The sequence below is a fragment of the Plodia interpunctella genome, chromosome 19, assembly GCF_027563975.2.
Source record: "Plodia interpunctella isolate USDA-ARS_2022_Savannah chromosome 19, ilPloInte3.2, whole genome shotgun sequence".
Taxonomy (NCBI): Eukaryota; Metazoa; Arthropoda; class Insecta; order Lepidoptera; family Pyralidae; genus Plodia; species Plodia interpunctella.
The window spans coordinates 5,485,468-5,509,626 of record NC_071312.1 but is presented as its reverse complement, the minus strand read 5'-3'; the positions used below and the strand labels follow the sequence as shown (position 1 = coordinate 5,509,626).

The 24,159-nt window shown below is 36.4% G+C and overlaps 1 protein-coding gene across 1 annotated transcript in view; it reads right to left on the bottom strand.

Annotated features, from left to right (window-relative positions):
* Nucleotides 1-10,827, bottom strand: part of Delta (delta) — a 34,966-nt gene extending 24,139 nt beyond the window's left edge. The window contains exons 1-2 of the mRNA XM_053759269.2: nucleotides 10,485-10,827; nucleotides 2,615-2,914 (exon numbers count right to left, since the gene is read on the bottom strand). Coding sequence (XP_053615244.1) covers nucleotides 2,615-2,914; nucleotides 10,485-10,532 — 348 coding nt within the window. The 5' untranslated portion in view covers nucleotides 10,533-10,827. The remainder of the gene's footprint in view (nucleotides 1-2,614; nucleotides 2,915-10,484) is intronic.
* Nucleotides 10,828-24,159: the final 13,332 nt, after the last annotated feature.

Below are 24,159 nucleotides of genomic sequence, written 5' to 3'. Positions count from 1 at the left end.
CATTTGAATTAAATACTAATATAGGAAACGAAAAGTGACTCGCTAAATACACAGCCCTGAATCCGGGCCAGGGCTGTGCGAGGGCCGCCCAGGGCCGCACTAAGTAGCGTGTTTTTGTGGCCCAATGTCGGCCGTTGTGGGAAAGTGACTTGCTGAATTTTATTTTCTTAACAGCAGTTCGGGAAATATTTCGAACACAATGCCGATGATATATGGATCTATTTGCTTTATTGATTGTCGTTACAATTGCTACTTAACGACAACAACCTAAGTGTGCATCATTATTTATTCCTCCGACACAACAATGAGATGGGCACTCTAAGAGGCATTGTCGATGAGTAATATCGAGTAATACGGATCTATGGTGAATCTATAAAAAGTATAGTTCACGGCCGAGACATGGCACGGCGGCGTCGACCGCGCCGGACCGGTTCTCGTATGCGCGGAAATACACTTTGACATTTGCGCTCTCTCGCCAAAGCAGGTGCATCTTTAAATTCCGTTGCATAAGTGCAATAACAACATAGTTTCGCGTTAAAAATACGGCTATAACGGTCCCGTGACCGCGTGTTGCTCAATGGATCCGTTCATGCCGAGGGTGTAAACCAACCCTCGGTGCTTGCACTGTAATTACCGCCGCTGTACCATTAACCTTTGCTCGTCACATTTGAAGTTCTCGGTACTCGCTAAGACTCGTTCGTCATACATAATCCGGCTCTCACCTTTGTGACATCCGTCCGTAACGGGCTCAAAGCCGCGCATTACAATATAAAACTTGTGATTTACAAACACAAATTGTTTAAGAGTAAAATAAATGAAACCCGCCGCGGAGTCGAGCGACTGAATACAAATGAGATTTCTTTTTGGAGTGAGCCATCTCTTTCTTTAAATGCTGTATGATAAATCGTTTCTATGCGTCGTTAACGCGCGCGCCGGCTTACTTGTAATTTTACTGTTCGATGTTGTCAGTAATATTAATATGCTCATGACCTATTATCGGGGGGTCAAATCTCCGTGCAGGCATGTCCTAGCACCGATTTATTTCATCAGTGAACAGATAAAAAGTTCGGATGCAGTTGCGTTTTAAATTACGACAGCGGGGTTGTAATACAACCGGGACCGTTAGTGGGACGCGAGACCGCGGCGTCATGTTTCAAAATATTGTGATGCTGATGCTGGCCATCGACAACGCGTCTCGACGAGTAAATTAAATGTCAATTTCGAATATCGAACACTAGTCTTTTTGAAGCGGAGCTCCGTTCACCTGCTCGGCAACTTCGGCGAGTCACGAACGCAAAGCGCGGAACGTGCATTCATATAATACATTACGTGGAACATATTTTTATTCTTACGGGCGATATGCCTCGTAAAACAGGCACTTCTCGCACCAGCGATGACCTCATTGTGAGAAAAAATCCCAGTCAGCAAAGAACAGGTCGATTGAAGCGAGGAAAAACTAGGTAAGAAAACATAATGAACAATGGAAATATCCCTGACAGATAGTGTGGTAGGTATCCGTATGGATTTCGGATTCGTTTGGCATATGGGTGATGATACCATCTGGGAGACAGCTCCCGTCCAAGACCGCCATTATCACATATGGCGTAAATTCGACAGATACCACACCGGGCTCAACTTGTCACATTTGAAATTTGATAGAGAGGATTATTTCGTGTCGCTTTCGCTCAATTGATCGCATGTCAACATATGCCTGGCAATAGAAACGTCCATGTGAAATTAAACAGGAAGTTTCAATTTAGCGCCAATTCATTCGGAATAGCCGTCCCGGACGTTCATCTATGATCCGAAGTCTTAAATTTCGTCTGTTTCACGGCCCTACTCGTTTAGTTACCAAATGTCACGTTTTTCTCCAGATGGTCCGAGCTTGTGCAAGCGGCTTAGGAGCGATTGTTTGCTCAAACATTACGAGACGGTACAACATTTGAAGCGGGCCGCTAAATAAAATACAAATAGTGCTCGAAACCTCGAGTGTCCACACGAGGGCTGTGTAAACCATAGACCATTCACGCCAGCGAAATAACCGTAACTAAGGTCCAATTAAGATGTCCGTTATCCTTGGAATCGAGATAGATTTAAACTCAGTAAATAAATAATATGTAATTACAATATTGAATCACGATTCCGGCCTCCACGCTCTAATCGACGAAGATGAGAACGCAGCCATAAGGTTGAATGAAGGTTGACTAAACTACGTAGGTAAAGTACTTCTTTTAATAACGTGGCTGACTTTAAACAACGTGCCTTTATAATTAATTAAAAATGAATGAACGCTGTAATCGTCCCACACAACTGCTCGTTAAACCATCAAGTATTCTTATCGTCATCACCTCTGTCAAATTTGAATATAGAATCCCTTAATTTCTTTTTTACTATTTACGGCGAATGAGATGCCTCACACTGGCTAGCGTGGATTATTGGAATTTGAATGTTGGTAACTTTGACAGCATTGATTTATTGATGTAGGGTTGCTACTTAATGCTTCTTTTACGATGTATTGATTTAACGCTAGAAAAATAATGAAGTGTTGTTTACGTAAGTGAAATGTATCTTAAATAACTAGCACTAATTATATAAAACATTATTATTAACTCACCGGCCACGTGAAATCGAAGGGAAACACGATGGGATTACTAAATCCTTCCACGTTGAGGTTGGGAACATCCAATGAATTTCCACCCAACACTGGTGTTGTAATGTCACCGAACGTACACGGTGACGTTGTATCGATATTAGCTTGATAAATCTTGAGGCACACGCGGAATTTAGTCCTGCACGGCGCCAAACAAGGCGCATCACTACTTGAGGAACCATCACAGCACTGCCCACTACTTAACCTACCCAGTGAGTTTGTAAAACTTTTTATCCTAAGTTCGAAGGAACCAGACGTCAGCACCTGGAATTAAAAAAAAACGTGTCAACAAAATGGCATAATTCAAGCTTACGTCAATTTATCAATATCGAAGAGACAGAACAAACATCACTAAAAGTTTCAACGCCCCCAAGATGTAATCCTCAAACAAACTATTTGCACAACTGTCCATTCGATCGATCCCGTTGAGACATTAACGGTCTCACTGGACACAGTTTATGTAGGTCGTCAAAAATGGGGTTGCGGGCTCATATGGGGTGACTGCACGCCAGTGACACCCCTAACCTGAATTGAAATTCGAACACCGCTATTACATATTGTGAACAATAATCATATTTTCGAAATAAGAACGACATGAATGTTAAAACAAAACACGAGTTTTAACTATTTCTTACTTGCCAGTATTGGAATTCGATGAAAATTATAATCGATCTGTTGACAGATAAGCATGAAGCAGTAATCCACTAAACGACTAGAATAGACATATTTTTTTACTGACTACGAATAATAATAACTTGTTTTTGTTACCCCCAGGGTGGTATAACCCTTGCATTAATGAAAGAATGTGCAGTTGGTCGTTTTGTATGAGGGGTCAACTAGTTTCAAAGCTAATTCATGCACAAGGGAATGCACGTAAGAATATTCTGAATAAATAAGCATCTTACGTCGTATTCTCTATTTTTACTGAATAACAAACACACAATCGATATTACTTTTTAAATATTAAGGTTATGTTCGAAGAATTGAAGCGTTATTTATATGGCATCGGAAGGAAGTGGTAGGTATTAAGTTATGGCGTTCATGTCTTGGCAAATCATTACCGGAGACCTATAATAAAGCCGTGTCCGTGTGTGCGTCCGTCGTATGTGTAATAATAAAAAAAGAAAATTGTTTCCTGCTCGCTTTCGATCTAATTGATTATTTATTTTGTTTCATACATAAATTACATACATAAATGTTTCCTATGGTTCTCATTAAAAGTAAGCGTGATACGAATAAGAAATTATAACGTAACTTTATTTGTTTTGACTTCGAGTGGCTATCGATTTTTTATTAATTCAATTACTCAGCAAGTGTGCTTTCCCACGCTTAACCAGATTTATCTGGTTAACCTGTCATAAGTACACCGAGAGAAAGGTATGCACAATGAACCATTCAAGTCGGTGTCTTATCTCTTTAGCGACGGTGAGTCTGATGTCAAACCTTTACCCCCGTTTAAACAGAAATGCGATAAAAAATACACCAGATTTCACAGACTTCCTGTCAAGTCTTTGGGGGTTGTAAGTCGTAGATTTGAACGCGCGAAACTTGTGAGCCTCCCCTTTTAACAGTAGGCTATAGAGCAAGACGGCAATCTCCCTCTTCACACATCTATGTGGTTACAGACGCCAGGTAGGAGCGGAACCAAAAAAATGATCCAAAAAACTTACGGACACACTAAACATCCCCTTTTTTGTTGACGTATTGTTTATAAAACGAGTTATAGTAGCACCGATTGTGATGGATTGTGGCTTACCGTTTTATTAATTCGTTTATAGCAACGAAAAAGAAAAAAAACAGCATCTTTTAAATTATGGTGGTAATGATATTTACATTATATTTTTTTAAAGTTGGTCGAGACCCGAGCGGCAGGTCTAGCCTCGGGCTGGCCACAAAGTAACAATTAAATAATACTTACAGACTACCGAATAAGTTGTGTTTAAAAATGTCTTCGGGCGATTTGACGCGATGACTGTCTGATTGATGTGAGCCCGACTTTAAAAGGTGTTAGCTGCGAGCATTTGTCGCTAGCCATAATTAATTTAATTTTGAAAAAAGAATAAAGATTCTTGAAGAAAATAACGCTATTTAAATACAGTGACTTTTACGGAATGTTCTTATTAGAAGTTTTAAAATACGAGATTACGAATTAACTAACATTATGAATGATTTTTAATCTTTAAGTTAAATTTTAAGTAAGTTAATATTATGTTACTAGTATCAGACATGTACAGTGGGTCCCTGTTATTAGTATTTACTTTGTATAGTACTAGTGTTACCTGAAATAAACGTAATGTTTTATCATTATTTATTAAACTAATTGCCTCTAATATTACAACAGAAAACAAATGCATTTCGTTACCAAGAAAAAGGATTAAAATTAATTACAGCGCGTCCGAAATTCTAAATTGATTCAACTCCATTTTGTAAAAGTAACACAAGTTACTACATCGTGTTACATTAATTGAAAGATTTTTCATTTTAATTGCATGCGTTAGATGTTCACGAATGTTTTCTTTATTATTCCGTGGCAATGATCAATGGGGTAATTCTTAAAGGTTTATTTAATGGGCACTTTATAAGTTCTTATCAAGAACAGTAGATAATAAGGAGTAATAATGTGAACACCACTATGTGTAAGTCCAAGAGAGTATACACTCGTTCCAGTCGGCAGGTTGAGCGCTGTCTATAAATAACACAAATAATGAAACGCAGGGGAATGTTTTTCATCTCCATCGTTACAAGTACATGCGCGAAATGTGTTAAAATAAACACCCAAACAGTCTTTTAATAGAGCGACGATGTGGCCAGTGCATTAATTCGCAATTCAAATTTTAAATTTAGACTTCACGACCACGTATGATTTTTTTTTATCAGCCCGAGTATGAGTAGGCAGTATTATTTTGATTACGTTTACCGTACTCTAAACACATGCCGCGAAGATGTAACATTTTAAAAATAGCGTTCTCGACTTGAAATTGATTATCTGTGCGAATTTAACTTCTTTATGTACACGTGATGTTAACTAATTGTTTTTCGTTCTTAATTCAAATAACTCTGGCTCTCCATTACTAGTGCAAAGAGGGGGACACATGTCGGGTTGGCAACAAAGAAATGCGTTCCGTTTCAAAGAATGTCTTTAAAGGATACTTCTTAAAAGGAACAAAACGTTCAGAAATTCGGTTTGGCGCGACAAAAGTTGCGATCTCTTTGTTGTTTAATTTCTGGCAGCTGCGCTTTTACAAAAGAAACATACGACTCGAGTTTGGAATTCGAAATTAACGGAGAATCGCAGAACTCGTAGAGCCCATAGATTGCAAGGAACTTATATGGAAAGCGCATAATAAGGTATTTTGCGGTTATTTAAGCGTGTTGCACAAGCGAATTGAGATTTCGTGCGTCGGTGTACGGTACGATGATAGACTTTTGTACTATTGCCATCGGACCAGAGATCTTGCAAGATTTGTTGGTAAACTAATCTGAGGAAATGATTTCTTAAAGATCAAAATATATCTCCCACTGCAGTTAGTACCTTTCTTCCCCTTCCAACTTCCACAAATCTATGAATAAGAAAGAAAAAATAACACTGGCTGGCAATTAGAAACGATTTCACTTTTTAATAACTTTATAATTCAAAGCATGAAGTGCTAAAAAACTAAGTAGGTAATAAGTTGCGCACAGATTGATAGACTGTTACTTGAAATCATATTTCACTGCGTTCATGTGATCATGTATTGCACTGCAATTCATTGCAATTGCAGCATTATGAAACTCGAATTAGAGAATTAGCTAGAAACGACCGACAAATCGTCGTAGGTAGTATATACAGCGAACTAATCTCATAGAAAATTAGATGTTAAATAATTTTACATAAATTACTTGATTAGCTGACGATTATTAGCGATGCGGAGAATATTCAAAACGTGCTAACAGTTCTTCAAATAAGTACATACAAACTTGTGTGAGAAAGCGTAATGTGTAATTAATGAGTGACTATTACTTAGTTTGCACTTAACGCCCACGTAAAAGCAATTATTTAGTACGTTTAAAGTGCTAGCGTATTCATAACTGTCAAATCGGCCTTAACTTTCGACCTACGTGGAATCAGAAGCAGCAGTCATCTTCGAAACACGCCTGAAATCTCAGGCAACCCACGCAGACACAAGATAACTGACACATTTACCCGTTTAGGAACTTCATAACTTAGAGACTCAGCACTAAACAATGGGACCTTATATTAGAAGGTTACTGACGGAATTATAATGAACTTATAATAAATTACGAAACGCAATCCAACGATAAATCTTCACTAACTGGAATCGATTTTTTATCGATCGATTTATGATTTTAGATTATGTAGATTCGATTTACACTTGGTATTTGTACGTGTTGCTTTTAAACGTCAGTGGGATCTGTCAAGTTTTTGTTGTGAAATTATTCCATGACTGTTGCTTTTCAACTAAGACATAAACTTACAGATATGACTGCATCCTTATAAATAATGTATGAAACGGTCCTGACTTCCCAGTGCATCCAGTTTTGCGACATTGCGTAATCAATCTGATCAATGATCCTGGCGGCCATGTTGCTTTTTTAGCGCTAAGATGCTTCGTAATTAACGTCCGGCAGAGGTTGAAATTGAAAGAAAAATATTAATTGAAAAGGAACGGCGATCGTCAGCCATCGACAATAGACGATCGTAGTGTTGTGACGAGCTCGTCATTTGTCACATGTCACGATACGTTTATCGAGTTCTTTTCAAACAACGATTTCGGAGACGCGCGTTTACAAACCATTACATGCTCCTATACACAATGAGACGAAACCACAGTTTCTCATAGTTAAGCCGTTAAAAACCAACGATTATAAGAATTTCGTACAGAGTTCTTTTATAATTGAGTCGGTTCTCATAGAACAAAAACCTTTTTTTGGACAATGGACGAAATTATAACAGGGCAAGACCAACCGTTAGGGAGTTTCACATACTTAAATGCTTAATGTTACTAACATGACATATGACGATTAATTATTATTGTGCTATTGTGGAAATCCGTGCGACTACATACGAACAACTTTGAGGCGGCAGGTGGTATGTCCATTGAGAATATTTATCTTGATTGCTGAGAAAATTTTGTGAAATCGAGTATTGTGCCTAGATGTTTCAGGGTCTCCATGGCTTATAAATTACACCATTACACACCAAGATAACTAGACTAACAAATCCATGTTTCTTATACGTTATTTAAGATATGAAATAGTCACCACAAAACGACTTTAAAAATAAGTAGATTTAAGTAGTTCTAAGTTTATTATGACGATTCTAGTAATAAAGCGAACATTAAGCATCCAGTTAACAGCGACAACGAACTCATGACACCGAATTGAACTTTAAATCATCGTGGAGGCAATTAGAAATCGTGTACGTACAGAGTAAATTATGAAAAACGCAGATGCTGGTCGTCCTTATGGGCATTAAGAGTGCACCTGCTGCGCTTATGTGGACCACGGCGAATCGAATAACACGACTGAATATGATTATATCACAAATCATATAACGCAATCATACGCTCTACACTATTTAACGTTCCATGTGAGCTATGACATGTATGTCCTAGATATGCGACAGGTAGACGCCTGCACTTAATCAAGAAACAGAATGTCACCAGTCACCACTAAATAACAGAATATCGATGTGTAACGAACAATATAAGAATACCCATTTATGGTATTAGTTAAATGGAAAGTTTGAAAAAGAATTATTATTTCTTACCGATCGACACGCTACCAAGAGGAAAATCAACCGTCAGTGAATTATTTATTTTAAATTGGAAATTATTATTGCGGTTGGGAACAGACGTGTTTCCGATGCCGTATCCGACCATCGCTTCAATGATCACGCAATTTGTTTTTCGAACGCGATCTGAGAGAGGGCTAAGTGGGATGCCACTGGTTGCTTGCACGTGGTCTTCAAAAAAGTCAAAAAAATGTTAACATCGATTCCTGCGGATGTGCCTATCGAGTATAAAGAATCGAGTTGACCGATCGGCGGACAATTACATCAATGTACGATGATCGTCACGTAGACAGGACCAGCCCAGGGGCGAGACAAACCTGTTTGGAGTGGTGGTGCGCAAAATACCGTTTTTTTATGGAGCAACGAGACTTCATTCATAATGTATTATAGTGCCTTGAAAACACACTCGCACGCATATACACGCAATAACTATAAATATAGAAGATACTCGAGTTAGTCACGACTGTGAGAAGCTTGGACCACGGACACAATAAACGTTTACTTCAACCTGACTAGCACGCCACAAATATAATGTTGTAAAACATCTGACTGCTCGAGATGCTGAATCGATACCCGACACAACACTAGCACACGAACAAGTTTTTGATATATTCGTATGAGAAGTGCATTTGTGTTTGTTAATAACGGCACATTTGCGAACATATTAAATAGGTACTCAAATAAGCCCTGCGCATACGCATACGCAGGGGATAGGTCCCTTGTCGCAATTTGCCATTCAGAACTAGTAAACGATGCGGGAGCATAAAAAGTCAACAAACTCGTGTATCGATTTTTTATCGAGGCTTGACATTTTGGTAGGGATCGAAATAAATAAATGAATCGAAAACAGAATCGGAATAGATAGGTAAAGGATTTTAGCAGGAATCGATGTTAACATTTTTTTAGACAGGTAACTGATTTAATACCTACTAGTTAATCTAATGTATCGATTGGAAAAGTAACCTATCGAATCGGCGCGGCGTCAGTAAATCGACGTTCAAGTGAATCATGCGCATAGGTACCTACATAGCGATGCGATGCTATTGAAGTTGTTGCCATACCTATGTTCTTGTTGTAAAGATAAATAAACAACTGTCCGAGTGTCTGTCCGATTGATGGTCGGGGAAGATTAACAAAACTCGTTGATCGATTGATTTACAGTTATCTTCGACTTAATAACTTATGTGCCTAATTGTTAAGTAAGTGAATATAATGGTGTGCTGAGGAATGGCATGTCAGCACGAAAACTATGGAAAGTTCAAGTTAGCCAGAAATAGCCCTTAACTAAGGTAACCTTGGCCAATTCACAGATCAATGACCGCAAATCTAACACTAGATATTATTGATATTAAATATTACTAATAATACGAGTAATAGGTATGAGGTTATTATAGTTACGTTAGGTATATATCGTATCATTGTCTTATTTAGCAAATGTGTTTGTTTATGATTTTGGCACCTATTTTCTGACGATTAGTTACAGTCAATAAACAGTGCAAGGGTTCCGTCGAGTTAACTAGACCGAACTACTAACCCTGCCCAAAATATCTCGCCTTCAGTCGTCTGGAGCGGTTATTCCTGTCGCTCCAGTCGTCGCGGATTCGCCTCTTTGGGCATCAACTTCTCAGTCTCAAGGCTTGGAATGCATCTAATTCTAATTTTAAAGCGAAGAGGCTCGCGACCTAGCTGACCCGCGCGCCGGCCGTATTAAAACCTGAACTTTCTTTATAACTATGTACTTCGTCTATGTTTGCTCGGCAAACGTATTGAACACACACAAGCGCGTCCCCGGCCGGCGAAGCGCCTGGTCACGACTCAGGCGGCTCACCTAACCTACACCCTCGCTCCTAACCATATCCAGGACAATCTGCTAAGCCGGCGCACTCGTGGGAAAGTGACGCTCGTGTAATGCAGAACGACCTCGCGCCTACCGTTGTTTTCCATGTTTATACTCGAGTATCCATGCGAACCTTTCATTTGGCAATACGTGTGAAACATAAACAAACGGGGATTCGCGGTTTTGGGTGTCGGTGTCAGTACCTGGGGTAGAAACCCTAGCAGGGCGATGAGCACCGCGGGGGCGCGCATGCTGGCGCGGCCGGGCTAGCGGCGCCGGGGCATATATGTCGGGTCCAAGGCCCGCCGGTCGTCAGCACTTTACAGATCCGCAGTAATCCATCACTCGCACAAGTTTGCACTGAGCGTTTCACTCAAGTCACACAGCACAACAATCGAGATGTCACTGGTTGCTCATCGGCAAAGGAACCGGTCGCGGGAGTGCACTACGTTCGAAACGCGCGCGTCGTGTGTAGCGGCTTGTGGGAGCCGTAATTACGTGTGTCGTTGGCAACGCGCGATCGCAAACTGAGGGTGCGGGCGCGGTGCGGGCAGCGCGCACCTGGCGGCGAGGCGGCGGCAGTCAAGAGATGGCGCTGCACGGCGCATCTGCCGGCCGGCGCGTCCCCCCCGGCCCCGCGCCGCGCCCCCTTCGGCAGCCAACCAGAAAATACACGGAAAACAGGCGTCTTGTGTTGTGTTGAACACGTGCCGTATGTAAAAACTTCGGAGAAGAATCGAGCGATATGCAGTTTCTATTTTAGAGAGGCTGTTGGCGGTATGAACTGATCCGTCGAACTGATTATATCTACCTATAGGTAGGTACTTAATCATTGTATAGATAGCAATTTTAATAAATTCTGCGTAGGTACCTACAGCTAATTTTAGACCTCTTATTATTTTCAGACAGGTGCCATCTTTTTTTTGTTATAATATTAATTAGGTACCTCTCTACTGTGGTTATAGGCATTAATTATGGATATTTAGTATAATTATTTATGTTCACTCGTTCGACTGCTCCCAACAACTTACAGATAAGTATGAATGAATGAAGTAACAAATTACACAACCTCTACTGTCATTCTGATAGTAAACACACACACAGACTGCGAAAGTCTACATGCGTAAAATTGATATTCATGAGGCTTATCAATCAAGCACAAATTCATTGTCGTCAATAAATAAAATTTATCAATTAACCAATTGCTGTATATCTAACACGGGGTTTTTTTGTAATCACTACATATACCTAATATTTTAAAAAAAGTCGCTGCCTGCCTTCAAAACTGCGCAACGGAATATGATGCGGATTTGAAAAAAATAATATGATCCTGAGGATTATTATGGTTTTATCCGAAAGAAGCCAGAACTGGCCGCTAGTGTATTATAAAACATAAAACACACCTTTTTTTTCGGGAGTCAGTCGGGGGAGTCGGGAGTTTTTTTCAGCGCGCATGCAACAAAAGAAAAACATTAAAAATCTACTCTGTACACACAGAGTAGATTTTTAATATTTTTCTTTTGCATGCGCGCTGAAAAAAAAAATTGTTGTGGAAGCGGAAGGCGCATATTAAATTCTGATATGTTCCTAAGAGTTAGCCTCCAGTGTAGTATTGCGTGATAGCCCATGTTAGGTAGGTACTATTCAAAATCAAATCTGGCAGCTGTTTAAATTAAATTATACTTTTGTTGTTAAAAATATTTTTTATCCAATATTTTTGGCAAAGGCCTTATAAAAGTTTACTCTCAATGTGTCTTTTACATTTGACCCGCGGTATTAGGCAAACTAATATTAAATTAGTTTTAATTCTGTTGATGTTGTGTAATGTTCCAAAAAACAAAAATAGTAATTAAAATAATTATATAATTTCTTAATGGAAGTGATCATAATGGATTATTAATGTTATTTAACAACGAAACTCATAAACCAAAATCACTGTTTAATAATTGTTTAAATTAAGTTTCCCATTTTTGAGTAACAAGTAATAACCTGTATAATCAGCAGCTACCTTTTCCCTAAATGTTCTTATGTGTAATAGGTATATGGAAAGCGCGGAAATGCCGAATAAGTATTTATTTTTGTTTAGTTACTTGGTGGCAGGCATGTTTACGACTTATTTTTTCTATAGAGGGGCAAATAATCTAGATCCAAAAGAACAAACCAGTAATTTGTTTATCGGAAACCATGGGCTGTCCCTTTAGGCTGATAGAAATTCAGGTAGCCAATAAAGGTAGACGCCCGCGGCTACGTTCGCGTGCACTCTTGATTCGAATAAAAACTAAATTACGTTATAGTCTAGAAAACTTTATGGTTTGAGAAAGATCGCTGATAAATTAGCAATTCGTTTTTGTTTTTTTTGCGTTCGCAATATGAATTGTGGGACAACAGTTTTTTCGTGGAATTGAAAAGGACTTTCTTCAACTTGTTTATAGGTGGCCAGTGTTTAAACTTTAATAATGAAATAAATTTATTATGTACGTGCCGTTATGTACTATTGAAATAGGAACGTTTCAAAATAAACTGGTACAGGACATAGTTTTTTTTACCATAGACAGAGTCCACTCCAATGAGATCATGTTTTTTTTATCATGATGATTGTAAAACTGATTACAGAATAGCAAAGCATAACCTACAGAGCGGGCCACTTTTATTGGTCGACTTGACCACGCCTATCTACTAAAATAAGCTCTATTATTAGGTTATGTTTATAAAGAGTAATTGTTTAGTATGTTTTGTTTTAAAATTGTTTCATATTTTTTCTTTATACAAAACAACAAACAAACAAACAAACAAATATTAGGACTAATCACACAGATTGAGCTAGCCCCAAAGTAAGCTCGAGACTTGTGTTATGGGATACTAACTCAACGATACTATATTTTATAACAAATACATATATAGATAAACATCCAAGACCCGGGCCGATCAGAAAAAGATCATTTTCCATCATGACCCGACCGGGGATCGAACCCGGGACCTCTTGGTTCAGTGGCAAGAACTTGACCACTGCGCCACCGAGGTCGTCAAAAGATGTAATTATAGTAGGTATATGCATTGTAATACCTAGGTGTTAATTATTTATTTGAAGAATTCACTGACGTACGTAAATGCTTACGGAAGGGGAAGCCTTTGCCCAGCAGTGGGATACATCAATAGGTTAATAAAAAAATGCTTGATCATATTGTAAATGTTTTGTCATATTCCTTATCCCATACATTTTTCACGAAAGACATCTTCTGGGAAAATTAAAAATATATAATTATTTGCCGTGAATTGATTATGATGGTTTTGCTCGACTACTTTTAACTTTATTTAATTTACACAAATTAGAAATTCCGATCACTACACACTGCTCTTTCACACGTACGAGACAAATTTTATACTCGGCAATCTGTGTTTACCGAGGAAAAACTGCATTCTTCAACGGTAATGTTTTCCGGTCCGAGCGGCCCGGACCGGTTGCCGATTTGAGATTGTCTTTAAAATAATTATGTTACAGAACTGTAGCCAAACTTAGTTTATTGCATACAAGCTAATTTTGCTTAAGAGTTTCAATTCTCTCTGTGTAATACTTTTGTGGACACTCGACGATACGGAAAATAAATTTTACTGTTATATGATCCAGCAATGTTAACTTATAGCTGTCGTGCGTCCACGAAAATGTAAAATGTATATTCAATTTCAATCATGACCATTCGACCCAACCACGACACAACTTTAGTGCTTAGTATGGTCTTTGAATGTTGTCCATTATAAAAAAAAATATTTTTATTTATTACATATTGTGTTATTCACGTGTGGCGCTAACACTATAGGTTCTATTCCTTATGAAGGTTTGGCGTGCCACTTCTGCACACTCTTTATTTTCTGTTAGTTATCTATCGCTTGATTTCTTCGATATAATTAGAAGATAAGGCGTCTGCAATTTAACCGGATTAAGGTTAATGTCAAGTACGATCGGTTTAGAATAACGTGTTTTATTGGACTAGTGGTTTTTGAATGCTGTGAGGTGATAGCTACGCCATTATGATTATGAACTCGAGAGAGTTAGTTTTAAATACACATCATATACAAAAAACACACGTCGAAGACGAGTGAAACTACTGAGTAGCACATCTGCATTTAAGAAGATAAAAAAAAACTTATCCCTAGTGTGTGTATAATGCTAAAAAAATTGATTTTGGCAACTCCACCGTTCCCATATCTCTTCAGTATTGGCACGTAGAGGTTACGAGGCTGTTTAGTGGCCTTAAATAAAAAATACATATCAAACATACTTTTCAGCTCAGTATATTATTTATTTGTGATACTGATATTTGTGATGAGTTATTTAAACTTTTTCCACAGGAGTCACAAAAATATATTTTAATGTTACGGAAAGCTAATACTATTTACAGATTACTTTTGAGATGATTTTAGTTTACTTATTGTTTAAATAAAATTAAGATAAATAATAAATATTTAGTAATATTCCGATGCACGGTAAATCTCGGAAGATATATGTTTGCATTGTATAAGAACAACATTTTTATATTATTTGTATTGTGAATACAAATAAATAAATAAATATACAAATAATAGTAAAAAAAAAACTTTTACACGATTAAAATACAGAGGTCAAGGAGAAATAAGCAGATGAGATCACGAGGCCTTACGTGTTTCCTGCTGTTAACTAAGCTCGCAACAGTTCTGGTCTCCGATGATTTATCTTTGTGCGCCAATGCATTTGCGTCTCAATAATTATCTTTTTCATTAGTCGTTAGAGTCAATTTCCTTTAAATTGTAGGTATCCCGGTTTCTAATCAAACGGCTCTCAGTTGCAATTACGCACGGGTGAAATTTTTATAGCTAATAACTAATAATGTAGCCGCTGTTGGAATTCAAACTGCTTGAGATTCACATTATTTTCTAATTATTTATTTAAATCTATACTATTATTATAAAGAGGTAAGCGTTTGTGAGTTTGTATGTTTGAGGCGGGTAAACTCCGAAACTACCGAATCGTTTATATGTTTGAGGCGGGTAACTACTGAATCGATTTCAAAAATTCTTTGACCACTAGAAAGGTACTTTATCCAAGATTGCTATAGGCTATATTTTATCTCAAAATTCCCACGGAAGCGAAGCTCCGTGCAACATTAGTGTTTATTAAATTGTACCATACGCAGTAATCAATTTAATTATCCTATTTTATAAATAAGTAAAGTACTAGTACAATGTTAATTTTATAAATGTTTAATTGAAATATGCGACATTAAAGAAACGCTACACGCCGCGTTCAAACAGTCGTGAAATTCAATCCAATCGGGTGGTATTGGATTTTAACTATTTGATGTAACACAACAAAGTCATAACATAACAATATGCAATGCTTTTTATCATTGTATAAAACAAATCTTTAGAATGCTTGCGATGCTTAAGATAAAAGTTCGTTTATGTTTTTTAACACTTTCGCGGACGCAGGACTGCTATAGCAGTTATAACAATAAAACTTATTTTGTGTTTCATCAAGCGTCTGCGAAAGTATAAAAAATATCTCTATGAATTTTACTGTCCAATATTCACCATACCTATATACCCATTTATCAAAAACCAAATAACGTACTTACCAATTCAATTACGCACGCGATTTCAATAGTTCCGTTAAATTTGCAAAATATTGCGTTATGTATCGAGTATTATAACAATAGTAATATTAATAAAAATAAATAGCACCCTTTAACCTTAAACTTTCACTTTTAAACTAAGAATTTCAACAGATTTCAAATATTTCGTATCGAATTGCGAATCGATGTACCTTTTAGCTTGTAGACAGAGTTGATAATCGAGTAGTTTTGCATACCTGTTACCTCAGTTTCAGTCTTACGCATATCGGCGCAAGAATGTTATTACGCAACCGACATTCACTTGCAACAAGAATTGCACAGACATAAACATACTCATCGGGTAAACGTAGCTGAAATATGCACTGAAATTGCATTGTGTTATCTGATTTGGGATTTATGAGAACGATTGACGTTTACTCGATTTCAGATTTAGTATCGATTCAATTTGTTTACACGATTATTTATTGGCTGTAATTTGGCGTTCGGTTGCCGTATTCGGAATTTAATTGTTGTTTATTTTCATACAATAAGAATGAAATTCAATTTCGTTGTTTTATTTTGTCGGTTTGAAGTTATACGATAAATTATTAGTTTTTTGGTAAATTACATATTTTTAATTGTTCATTATAATATTTATATATTATTCATATATTTGATAAGTTTCATTTACATAATAATTAATTACCCAAACAAGCCTAGCTCATAAGCTGAACGTCTATAACAAAAGAGATAATTTTTAATATAACTATTTTTCTTTAAAACTTATCATTTTGAATAGATTCATTTTCTTCATTTAAAAAAAATAGTGACATAAAAAGCTTGTAGTAAAATTTGCTCATTTGTGGCGAATAGCCAATCACAGGTTTGAAGCAACGGACGATTGCATTCCGTCGCACGCAGTAAAGATGAGACGACGGGCCAGAGGTCGCATGCGTAATATGGGATTTAACGGTCTCGCTTTTAATCGTAGAACGGAACGCAACACAATGTATAGTTTCCTGCGTTTCAACTATACTTTCTGGTTTAACGTTACGACTAATCGATATAAGTTTATTTTATTTTTATTGAAATTTAAAACATTTTTTACCAAAATAATATTTAGTATTTTATTGCGTAAGTAGTTTTGTATTTTAATTACAATATACAATAAAAATTGGGCAATGGCAGTCGATTGGGAGTAGGTACGTATTGTTCGACGCGTTGATACTGTGGTGAAATGAATAACATCACCTTTTTGTTATAAATGAGAATTGATGTGAGTGAATGAGTTTGTTTCTTACTCAATTATGGATTTCTATGAAAACTAATTGAAGTAAATATAAATATTTGAAAAAAAAAAACTATTTTGAATTGTCTAAAAACATTGGAAAAGAAATAGTTTTAAAAAAAAATCACAAGGATGCTATGGATATATGGAATTGCAGCAGCAGCGAAACTGATAAATCCAGGACCGGATTCAGGCTCAGTGTTAGGGGCCGGCTTTCTTGAGTTCCGTTGCCCATTCATTACATTGGCTGACGCGTCGCATGATGCTCAACACACAACAGTGAGAATGCAGAAATATATCAACTTTACGCTTCTTTACTGTTCGGCACTTCCGTATTTTTCTTATTCTGATTTATTTATGTATCTAATATAAATACTATTTAATTATACACGGTTATTTAATGTTTTATCTAGGCGCTGCACATTCGCTCTAACAAAAGAACACCTATCGCAATAACCTTAGTTATGATAAGATTTAATTTGGAATTAAAGTTATAGTAGAGAAAATAAACGTCGTCCTTTCTTAAAATGTCAATCAAAAATGTGTAAGTGAGGCAAATAATTCACTTCACCATTGTGTGATTGTCTGCTTTAATGAAATCAATTGACGATACTCATGTCTACGAACTTTCTTTATTAGGTCAGATGGCCTAGGTCAGATAGATTCACAATGGTGAATTATTTGCCTCACTTACATAATTTAACAGATTTTTTGTTTCTGTCACTCAATGTACACATATATGTTAAAGTTAAGCACGTTCCTAGGCTAAACAACATAATATACTTATTGTAGTTGATTAACATCCGAAATAACCATTGCTGAGAAGAAATATGAAGTACTAGCTGTTACCCGGAGCCTCGGCCGCCTATGTTTGAACTCGGGTCGTATTAAATCTAATTAAAATTTTATCAAAATCGACGACCGGCCCAGAGCAGTTTGAAAACGTACAGACAAGCAGACTTTCGCATATATGATATCAAGTATCCACAAATCCACGTGTAAGTATATTTTAATCCTTTATATTTTGTATCGGCGGCTCTTAGAAAGCTCGACCCCGGGTCACTTGTATTCGAAATTATTTAACTAGATAGGTGAGTAAGGGCCTGAAAGATGAGATTGAATATTTTCGTTGCGAGTATGTAGAACTTTTTACCTCCGATGAAAAAGAGGTGTTAAATTATAACTAAGATTGTAAGAAGAAATAAATTGTTAGGATTGTCTGTGCTCGTAGATCAGAAATTAGGGATGAGGAATTTGAATATGTGTTTTTGATTATAGTTTTTTATATAGCAATTCTAGTTTTAGTTATATTAAAATATTACTAGCCATTATAACACTCTAAAATTGTATTTTTCTGGACTTACTGCCAAAGGGAACAAAAATGAGATTTAATCGACATAAATGTGCTATCCAATTTGTTTGGTTGTCATTTTTTTCTGATAACTCGATGGCATCGAGTTTCTTTATGTTCAAGCTTAAATTAAAGTCAATGAGGGCGCCACCTTCGCTTTAAAACATAATTTTCAATAGCTTCGAAACTAGTTCTCTTTCCTGCTACGGCGACAATATTATACTTGTGGTGTGTGTAATACATTTTAATTTAAGAACCGCCTGCTTCTTATGCAATGGTGTGAAGATTACATCCAACATTTACATAATCTGGTAAATATTTGTAGAAGTCGATTTATATCTGTGATACCTAGTTGATGTTTTGATTTCATAATAATGGATTACACTACCAGATCGCGCGTATTGACGAAAAAGGGTGACACGTTGGTGGTACAATTTTGACAGTTGGTGGGGTCCATTTTGACATGCTTCTTAGCTAGTCTTGGACCGCGGTCCCAGTCGCCCAACGACCTAGCACGTAGTTAGTCAAATCACATATCGTGACTAATAACTAAATAATCACGTAAAGCGTGTTCATTCATCCAAATTCATCTCGAAGGTCCAATTGAAGGGCCGGCGTTACAGATCGTGCTATAATAAAAATCAATTATATATCGGCCGACCAATTAATACTTTTTTGGGGTTCCGCAAGTCTGTGTGGCTTCTAAGACATCAATAAATAATGTAGATTAATGCTAAAACATTTTGAATTGAACACTAGATTCTTGAAATGGTTCAAGTTCATTCCTTTAAATTTAGAAGACCTGCCGACGTTATCCCTGCTTGTAAATGCTGTTGTTGCCTATCAGCTGTTAAGACTTTAAATCCCTTATTCGTTTCATATGACCTGAGAATAGAGTGTAATACATAATATAAGAAGTTATAGTCACATAAAAAATGTGGCTTTCACCACCAAATATAAAACAATAGTACTTAATACTAATATTATTTAAAATAAGTTCGGAGTTCTTTGTTTTTTTTGTTCTCAGGTGACCGGTCAAAAAACAACAATTAACTTTTCACGCGGAAAAGCTTGTGCATGTAACCAACAGGTTACAAATATTGTATACGGAACCTGTTACACTGTTTATTAATCACCTGCCCGGTCAAACGTAGGTACAGTTGGAGCAGTCACATCTTAGTGGCGCGCGTTCCAATTAACTTATTATTAATAGTTAAAACGCGTGTCTTTATGTCTGTCTGTGCACGCGAACCGAACACTATGGAATTATGCCGTGACGGCTGTTGAAGATACACGGGTCCATTTTCTGTGTCGTCTTCATATTAAAAAAAAATATTGTTTTCATTATTACGATACAAACACATAGCACGTTACTATAACGTCCACTGCTGTCTCTTTTACCCATATCGTGTACGCATCGTGTAAAAAAGAGAGAACGTGAATAATGATTGCTATGTTTTTTATGTTTCATGATAGTTGTCCTGTAATAATTTTGGAGGCAAAAGATCCATAAAATGTTTTTTATCTCTCGCAAATTGTAAAAGTAATTGTAATGGGCTATATCAACCGGAGATTCTGTTTATAGGCGATATCCTAACAACACAAAAAGGTTCATATTCTTATCAAAATTTAACAGCAGCGACGACGTCACCCGGTCCTTATTCCTCTGTAGATGCCTCAATTACAAGCTCAAATTCTTGATCTATGGTAACTTTCCACGAAACCCAAAAACCAGTCGTGTGTTTCCTTAGGCCCTTTACTATGAAGCGTGGTGATCGCTAACGATCACATTCGACACATGTTGTGTAAAATGTTTCATACAAACCGTCGCAAGCGCAGCATAGGGCGTCGATTCCGCTATCACAATCGTTCTTTAATGGTTATTCGAGAGTTAGTCCTTATTACGTGTAAATTAGAGCCACAATTTAAAAGCCATTGACACACAATTTTGTGTTTTACGTTAGAAGAATCGGCACCGAGGAATTCCGACGGTTTATTGGTGATTAAAAATAATGTTACATCCTTGCTGTCTGGGCCCATGTTCCGTTAATTTGTCAAGGATTTGATATAATATGTAAATCGAATTGCAGCGTTTTAATCTGCCTTTTATAGTTGTGTTCATCTTACATGCATGGCAGTGGGTCGTGTGGAATGGAACACGTACAACCTTATAAATTCTGTGCGCACAACGACATTTTTTAGTTTTTAGGCAATGTCGATACAGGTTTCACCTCATTGTTAAATTATCAACTAGAGCGTAATACTTATATACTATATATACTTTTTCGTGCCACGCCTCTTCATTTATCTGCTCTGATCCTAACCATTAGCTTGGAGATATTGTTATTAACGAATAAACCGAATGCTAAAAGCATATCTATAACTATGTTGCTATTTGGGACAATAAAAATGAATAAATAAATAATGTCTATCGCTAGATAAGTAAAACTTAAATAGACTATATGACAAAAAAGTCCTACCCTCACCTAATTTCGAAATTTCCAGAGAAACGGTTGCAAAATTTGTTTACTCCTCTATAGACCTTTTAATTGAAGATCAAACGGTAAGTTAACGATTTCATTAGGCTGGTATGTACGGATATGTCTAGTAAAACTTGGTTAGACTTTTATAACTATAATAATTTAGTTGAAATGTTGTTTATCGTACGTATAAACAAGATCCGGGATAGCAAATGACATTATTATGCGTGAAAGGATTTAATTAATGTTAATTTAATATATTTTTATTATTTACTAAGCTTTTGCAGTACATTTGTAAGCAGGTGTACAGTTCTTGTGGAAATTTTGGGATATCCTCCCATAGTATTCCACTCTCTCATCAACTCCCCAAGGAACCTACCAAATTTCAGCTTCCTATGCCCAGTGGTTACAGAGTACTCGTATGTTGTCTGTCACTGTGTCAGTCAGTTACGGGAGAATTTTATATGTTGGTTGGATATTTGATCATGATGACATGATATCCGTCCTATACATGGCGGTCCTGCCAGTCGGCAGCGGCTACGTTGCGTTGCGCCCAAAGTATTGATTAATTTTGCGAAATAGCTCAATAAATAAATGGGTCGAATTTTGATTACGCTCAGACATCAGGACAGCCGAACGAAAAGACTTGTATGCAAAGTCTTGTGCAATTTTTATTTAATTTAAAACTGGGTTTGGACTCTATGCAATGGTAGAAGCAGCGATATTGCAATAATTTTCGGTAAGTTCATGTTTTGCTGACTGTACTGATCATTGTTTTTTCCATTATTATAAAGTTATTAGTGATCTTAATATAAGAATAAAATTATCTAATATTTTTTTGCAAATGTACCTTTTATGTTTCGTTTATAATTTCGTCAATTGGAAACGAAGTAATACATATGCATATATTAAATTTTATTATGTTATGTTTCTTTTATATTTCTTTTACAAAATGCAATAAATGGCAAACAAAAATAAAAGTTAAAAAGATATATGGCATATAATTTTCAAGCGTATTATAATTACATCGGCGTCGTTCCCGTGGGAGCTTCCAGATAAAAATAGACTATATCCTTCTAAAGGTCTCATTATCACATAATTATATAGAAATACTATTAATATTGTGCATACAATCTTATATAATGTTTGTTATTACTAAACGTAAAAGTCAAAGCATTCAATTAGAAACTTTGTCAAGCATTTATTCACATTGTTTTCGCGTAGAATGAAATCAAAAATGATATACTTAGGTATATAATGTACGATAGCTACATATCAACTGATCCTTCCTATTCCAAATGAATAAAAAAAATGAAGTAGCAACAGAATTAATAAAAACATGTTTTAAGCAATAATATCTTTACCTCACAATACGAATAACTTCTATGGTTCACCAAGTATGAAGGTTGGCGTGGCCGGTTGTTAAAAAATGTTTTTTTAGTGTTACTTTAAGCGCCTGGACTATAAAGATACTTTATTTAACTAAGATTTAACATATATATATATTATTCTCCTATACGTGGTATTTACAGTCCAGTGCATCCGAATTAATTATAATGGCTCCAAACAGTTTAATTGAGCAAGAGAGGTCAGGCTCAGTTAGTCTCGGGTGAATCAGATTGATTGATCGTGTTATCCGGATCAATATTATTACGCCATCTTTGTTTCAGCCGCCATGTTTGTTCCTATGATGCGTGGATTCAGTATTTTTTACCGATATTTGATGAGTCTTTTTAATTTATGTTTTTAAATATTGCATTTGCCTCCAGAAAAGAGTTTTAACTTTTTAGTTCTGTGATATAGGCCCAGTTTTTCAGACTCACGTCTCTACCAATCTATGATGACACTAATAAAATATGTCATTCAACTTATTGTAATTAGATTGTTGGAGAAAATAAACGTGTTTTTATTTTAATTTACCTCGCTAAAAGCGGACCAGCGGTAAAAAACTTGTGTCGTCGGCTGATCCCATTTGCAAAAAAGAACAATGAAAGAATATTTTGGAAAATTTGCATCTATGATATATCTAATGGGTGATGAAAAACACAGAATAAGCCATCTCCATTACTTTCCGAGTGGACGTAAAAGTCAATTTGGGGAATAGGGTTATTGTTGATTCTTCTCAAAGCGATGGATATTTGCTATTAGCTGAAATTATAATATTCATGTACTTGTGTTATTTCCTCGATTAAGTTATTTTATTATTAAAGCTATTTTATTGTGTTGCTATAAATTCGTATGTTTCCACCTGCGAAACAACAAACGAAAGGGAAATTATGTAAATCGGATTCATATTGCGTCACGTTATAACTTGTGACTTAAATAAAATGCAAAACAAAGCCATTATAATATCATATTATTCACAAAGTGCCGACAAGTTAGAGATATGGCTCCACTCTCACTTATCAACAACTGGCGCTACTTTTAGCCTCAGGGGATCACACCTTCGCATCTTCTACACCAAAAAAAGAAGCCTCATTGACCTTTGCAAGAATATTTATCCAAATAAAAACCTCAATACGACTAAACCTAATAAGATTTTTGTCATCAAATATACAAATTTTACGAAGGTTCATCCTATATTTGTTAAATATCATCGTTGTTTTAAGCTTTAGGTCCTGTACTTTTGGATTTCAAGTTAAGCATTTCCACCCACATGTAAAAGCTTCGCTCTTCACTTAAATTTTCACGATTATTCAGGAATCTGAATACGTAATGCATTTAAATATGATTTAAGTAAGTGTTTTATAGACATTTTGTAGTCTTGCCTTTCTTATAGATTGTGTTATTGTTAACATTGGGTGTCAAATTTTATTAAAGTCGTCTAAAGGCATATGACATAACTGGTCTTTGCAACTAATTACCGCAATGTAGTGGAAAGTAACACACAAGTGCAGCGTGCAGGTTTCTTCACGATGCGATGTTTTCCTTCACTTGATACGATACACCAAGAGACTAAACACATTAGTACACAAACTCATGTAGTAGTAACAAGTAGGATTCGAATCTAGGATTCATTTTCTAGTAAGTACAGGCAAATGCATGTCAATGTACCCTCTATACCGCGGTCATAGCGGCGAATTTGCAATACATTTGGATAGGTTAATGTGCTGTCGATGTTAAACTACCTATTCCACTAACAGCCGAAGAGAATAGTGGGTGTATCATAGAGAA